The sequence below is a fragment of the Nyctereutes procyonoides genome, unplaced genomic scaffold (assembly GCF_905146905.1).
Source record: "Nyctereutes procyonoides isolate TBG_1078 unplaced genomic scaffold, NYPRO_anot_genome, whole genome shotgun sequence".
Lineage (NCBI taxonomy): Eukaryota > Metazoa > Chordata > Mammalia > Carnivora > Canidae > Nyctereutes > Nyctereutes procyonoides.
The window spans coordinates 81,481,310-81,487,309 of record NW_026575125.1 but is presented as its reverse complement, the minus strand read 5'-3'; the positions used below and the strand labels follow the sequence as shown (position 1 = coordinate 81,487,309).

Below are 6,000 nucleotides of genomic sequence, written 5' to 3'. Positions count from 1 at the left end.
TAGTCACACAGTGAGAGAGAGAGAGGCAGAGACATAGGCAGAGGGAGAAGCAGGCTCCATGCACCGGGAGCCCGACGTGGGATTCGATCCCGGGTCTCCAGTATCGCACCCTGGGCCAAAGGCAAGCGCCAAACCGCTGCGCCACCCAGGGATCCCCTGTTCAGCTCCTTCTGAAAAGGGAGATGCATAGAAAGGCCTCATGACCCATCTTTCTGTCCTGCCGCCTTCAGGATCTAACAAGACTGGCCTCACATCCTAGCATCCACTTTAGCTCAGAGCCTGCCTTCTCGGTGTCTGCGTGTCCAGGGGGACAGCACTGCTGGTCAGCTCAGTGTGTTTCGGCAGGGATGGCAGGAGGCAACGTGGGTGGAGAACTGAGGGAAGTGGCCTGCCCAGGCTAGTGGTTCTGTGGCCCCGGATTGCAGGACCCTGGCTCCTTTATAGCCTGGGTGCCCACCTACCAGCCAACGAGGAGATCCCGTTGCACCGAGGGCGCCACGTCGGCTAACCATGTCTCTTCGAGAAGCAGCAGCACCGGTGAGACACGAGGTAGGGCCTCGGCGTGATATGAAGGCAGGCTAGGCTGATCGCCGTTACTGTGGGCTGCTCAGCGGGTGGCTTTGGAAAGGCAGGGCCAGTGTCCGGTCTCGTTCACCTCCCCGTGGGATAGTGTGGCCATACCGCACAGTTCTGGTCCGGAGCCACCTTCTAGGGGACCTGGGATGCCTGGTCCTAAACACGTTTCCAAGTCACCTTCTCTACGCGTAGTCCTCCAGCCCAGTGCAGCAAGGGGGCTCGGCAAAGCCAGCAGATATCCCCAGAACACAGTCCCCGCTGAGAGCCAAAGGCCTCCTGCCTCCCAGGGGCAGCCCTGCTGGAAGCAGGCAGCGTGCGTGGAAATCGGGGCCCCGCGTCCAGCCGCACGGCTCTTGGGGCAGGGCTCTGCAGGGCACCAGCTGCCCTTTGGTGGCTGTCCACAGTGTGTGGGACGAATGGCCCCTTATGTCTACGTTTCAAAGCAGAGGGACTTTTAAGAGGGTTCTAGGAAGGAAGGCCAAGACTCCTGGGTTCTCATAAATCTTTTAATAAGAGTAAATGAAGAAAACATTGTAACAGTAAGTCCCATGGGGAAGAATTCTTTATCATTCAAGGATCTTCAACAACAGAAACACCTAAGACTAAAATTCAGGATGCTAAGTACACGAATGAATGACCATTTATTTCTAGAGGTGACTGTAGAAACCATTTCGGTACAATCAAAAGGTTTTACAAAACAGAGAAAACGCTTTATAAAATGCCCCGGGGCGGAGGGGGGGGATGAGCAAACTGGTGGGGGGTGGGGTGGGCATGGAGCACCCGAGAACCAGCTTGGCAAAATCCTGCCCCTGCCCCTGTCTGGGGGGCTTACAAAGGCTGGTTCAAAGGGGGCCCCTGGGAGGGGTGTGCCGAGTGCACAGGAACCCACCTGGGAATGGGGAGGGATTGAGGAGCAGGGCAGAGGCGTTTGCTGATTTCCTGGCAATATAAGACTACCTTGTTCTCTCTACCACAATAACACCGATATAAATGGAGAAGTCTTTATAGTACAAAACTCACACCGGAAGAAAGCAAATTTCCAAAACAACAGCTTTTGCTTGAAACAACTTTTGCTGTGTTTTGTTTCGTGCCATGGGTAGCAAACCAGTGTACAAAAAATGTCACAGACGAAACAACAAGCGACTAGGTTTTCCTGAGCACAAACTGGCTCACTCTATATACAGAAAAAGAAGGCTCACTCCCTCTCACCAACTCTACCCCCTCCAAGAGGGCAGGGCAGGGCAAGGCAGGGGGTGCAGTGGGAGGACCCCTCCCTGGGCTGGGGGCCTGTAGGACACCCTCCCTAAGCCGGCTCCTGGTCTACCAAAACCAGCACCAGCATCTTGCCCTGTGCTGTCATGCACAGTCCTCTTCTACCCCATCCCCCCTTCAGTTTCCCAGAGGACAGATGACTCTGGATCGAAAGGTCTACAAATCCAGGGAAGTCCTTCTGGCTGAGGTAGGGGGACAAAGGGTTTTCCATTACACTTGAGCCACCTAGCTCATCCCCGGTGCCCCACTCAGCCCCAACACCAGTGCATGGAGACAGGGTGACAACCTGCTGTCGCCAGGGAGCTGTGCCCATTCCACAGAACACTGAATTAGCCAGAAGCACAGAGTTAAACCCTGACAGAGGCTGTGGCAAAAGGGTCGGATCTACTAGGTAGCCTGGAGGTAGCAGGTGGTGACAAAGTACACTGCCCCACTTAAGCCAATCACCCTGCCAGTGGCCAGAGAAATGCGTCCCTGGGCCTCTGGAAAGAAGATGGCCCGACCATCTTTGGTGTACAGAACCAAATACTGGGAAGATGGATGGGGCTGTGAGCAAGTGTGAACATCTCTGCTCTTTTGAGCGGCTACCACAAGCTGGCTAGCTAAGCGGACTGTTCTCATGGGCCCAGATCGGTGGCCCAGGCTACCCAGGGGCTAGAGAAGCACTCCTTTCCCTTTCTGGGGCTATTTTAAAAGAAACTGTCCACTTCTATGATTGCTCTCAGACACACAGGCTGGTAGATGGCATACGGAAAGTTTGGCCAGGGTGGCTGGAGAACCTCCTTGGTACCACCAGGAAAGCCCTAGGCAGGAGCTGGAAAGCCTGGGCCCACTGGCATGGGAGTCAGCCTTCAAGGCAGGCTGCCCGAGGTGGGCTCAGGTTCTTTCTCTTTCCATGGGGCTGGGCCCAAAGTAACAGGTACAGATCACTTCGGGTGCTTGCTGCACCCCAGCACCTCAAATGCAAGCCACGAGCCCCTGTGCAGCCTGTGGACTGGGATCTCTCTCTTTTCCCTCTGCCTACCATGTTTTCGAGCCCACCTGGGCCCTGGGAGCCCCGCAGCTCACCTCCACCTCGCCCTTCCCCCAACCCTGACAGGTGTAGCTGTGTCCATCCTGGCTGAGCCAGGCATGTGGCTTTCATGTTCATCTTTCCTTCCAAGTGGCAGCAAGGTATCAGCCAGAATGGGGCACTGTGCCATGGCCAAGGCAAAGGCGAGTGGTCTAGAGGCACGCCACTGCAGGAAATCCCAGGCTGACTAACAACCTGTGCCATGCCACAGAGACAGGGAGAGTGTGCGGAGTCACTATGCCATGGGTGGCATTCCGAAGCTGAGCACCTACCACACCTGGGCTGCTGGTCCCCAGCTGAGAAACAGACTATCTGCCTACAGAAGACTCTGTGTTCTGCAAGGGGACAGGACATGCCTCCAGAGGCTCCTCCCGTGACCTCCTTCCAACCTCTCATTTGGTAAAGAGCCAAGGGGCACTGAGGCCGGGCACATTTTCCCAACAGCCATCCCTACACGCGGAAGCCTGATGGTGGGCAGGGCAGATCCAGTTGCTCATGAGGGGTCCCTTCTGGAGGACAACCTGTGAATGGCATGAAGACAAACTTGGCCAAGCCCTCGAGGATGGCAGAAAATGAAGGTTATGCATCACGAGGAGCCCAAGGAGAGTACAGAAGAGTATTCGGTGTTCTCCTTCCAGCATCCCCTTCCCCCATGAGTCCTGGGAACTGATCATTTCTATGTTCTATGTTCGCAGGCCTCTGTAAGAAGGCAGTCCCTCCCATGGCTACTTCCCAGGCCTCACCTTGCTCCAAGAGACTCTCCTGCACTCTGCTGCTTTCTATAGGTCTGTCTGCTCAAATCACAACCACTGAGTCACTGAAGCTCAATCTAAGTCTATTGTAATACAGTAATATCTGGAATATGGCACCTGGCCCAGGGTGGCCAGGTTGCCTAGAGTGGGAGAGGGGAGAGGGGCCATCAGAGGAAGTCACTGAACCATTTTTTCTGTTCTTAGGCAAACCAATTCTTAGAGCCCACAAGGAGTCAGTAAATGCCCAGCTGTTTCCCTCCTTGAACTCCATGCATGACTGAGCTCAAGTCTTTCAACAAAAGGTCTTCCTTTTGAAGCATTTGAACCTGCACCCATGGGAGCCTGACTTCTTGGTACTTCCTCTGCAACCCAGACATAGGCTTTGGGGGTGGGCTAGATGGGGGAGTGTGTGATGCCCCCAATGCGAAACAATTCGGCACTGGATCTGGCTGCGGTGACGACACATGTCCCTAGTTTTGGAAACAAGACCAGCAGGATCTGTATCTTCCCCAACCCAGTATGCTGACATAGCCAGTGAAAGCACAGAACGGATGGATAGGAGCCCCTAGGAAGACAGGCCCAAGGCAAGAATTCTCTGAACTCAAACATCCAAAAGCAAGGGAGCAAACAAATTAAAAAAAAAACCAAAAGCAAAAAACCCAACTCCAGCTTATCCTTCCTTGAAGCTGCCTTTTAAAGAGAGAGTAGGGGGTGGGAGGAAAAGAAGGAGGGAAGGGAGAAACATTTATGGGGCACTCAAGATTAAAATGGCATCTATTATCAAACATTCAACTAAAATGGAGCGTATGATTCAAATCACAGTTTTCTCACGTTACCACTTACATTGATTAATTTCTAACGCTCACTTCTGATCAGGATATGGGTCACTTTCAGCTCTCTCAAGCAGAATTTACCCGGGGTCCTGCCTAGTAAGAGTTGACATTTTGAACTTGTTCACTTTGGATCTGCCATTGCAGCAACTCTCCATCTGCCCCCTCAATGGAATCTAGCCCTTGGGCCGAGAAGCACCCCCACCTCCCACCGCAGGCAGCATTTTGGAGGGAGTGGCTGGTTGGCTGCTTGCTTGGAGTCATGTGACACCAGTGGGAAGGCTCTGGCAGGTTCTATTTTGGCCAGGAGCTGGGAAATCCCTTGGCTCTCGGCTTGCCGCTGGTATAGAAACAAGGCCTCGGTCCCATGAGAGTGGGGGAGAGGGGACGGTGCTGGAGACAAAAGGGGACCCCCATATCAGCCTGGAGGTCCCTGGCAGTGGAGAAATGAAACCCAACCCAATCTCATCACTTCAGTGCTGAAAGAGCTACTGCTTGTTGTTCCCTGTCCCCTCAACCAGCTGTTATGAAAGCACCAACAAGCAGAGTGAAAGCCACTGACTACCATTGCCCATGTTAAGGCCACAAGGAGCCAAGGAGCTGGGAGGAAGAGCCTAAGGGGAGGAGGAAGAGTCCAGCCCTCAGCACAACACCCCAGGCTCCAGGAGAGATGTCCTGGGGTGGGGGGAAGAGCTGGGAAAGAGAGAGCGGTGGAAGAAAGGGACAGAGAGGAAGGAAAAAAGAAATATAACAAACATTCTACTGCCCTCTCCCATGATTTCATCAAGAATTGGGTGTCCTCCAAGCCAGGTCAGGACTTGCTTCCTCAGGGAGAAAAAAAAAAAAAAAAGACAAGCACCTTCAGTCTATTTTCTTGGCTGGAAGCCGGAGCAAATCCAGCAGATATTTACACAAGGGCCCAGCCATGTATGAGAACAGGATGACCAGCTTCCCGTGGGTCATGGTCATGAGAGTCTGGTGTCCCGAGGCCCAGATGCGATACCAGGGGCCGTAGAATGGGTCTGAGATGGCCGGACACAGCATGTTGTTCAAATTCACTTCGGTGACCTGCAGGGACAAGGGAGGTAGAGTGAGCGTTCACCATCCTTTGGCTTTCTCTGGCTTCTGCCAGTTCAGCCATCTCTACCTAATGGGTGGACTAGACAAGGAGGGATTGATAAATCCCCACCTGTTCATGATGGCATTCCTCTGCCCTAGGTTTTTGGGAGTGGGTCAAGGCTAGAGCCCCCGGGAGGTGACGGGAGAGGCCATCCAATGGAAAAGCTGTTGGGTTTGGGTCTAGAGCCTGTGGTCATTCCTAAGCATCTCCTATGTGCCTAGTCCCTGGAGGGGTGTCAGGGGATGACACAAGGGTCAACAGCATGGTCCCTGCCTCCACTTAACTGGAAACCAACCAAGTTGGCATGGGCAACCACACCTGACCTCAAACCAAACGGTGCTCACCAGGTTTCCCCCACCATGAGATCTAAGGAGGGTA

The 6,000-nt window shown here is 53.8% G+C and overlaps 1 protein-coding gene across 11 annotated transcripts in view; it reads right to left on the bottom strand.

Moving 5' to 3' along the window:
• Nucleotides 1–1,074: 1,074 nt before the first annotated feature.
• TMEM164 (transmembrane protein 164) overlaps nucleotides 1,075–6,000 on the bottom strand; it is a 167,169-nt gene continuing 162,243 nt past the window's right edge. For all 11 annotated transcript variants that reach the window (XM_055337626.1, XM_055337615.1, XM_055337627.1 and 8 more), the window contains one exon: nucleotides 1,075–5,570. In XM_055337626.1, coding sequence (XP_055193601.1) covers nucleotides 5,364–5,570 — 207 coding nt within the window. In that variant the 3' untranslated portion in view covers nucleotides 1,075–5,363. The remainder of the gene's footprint in view (nucleotides 5,571–6,000) is intronic.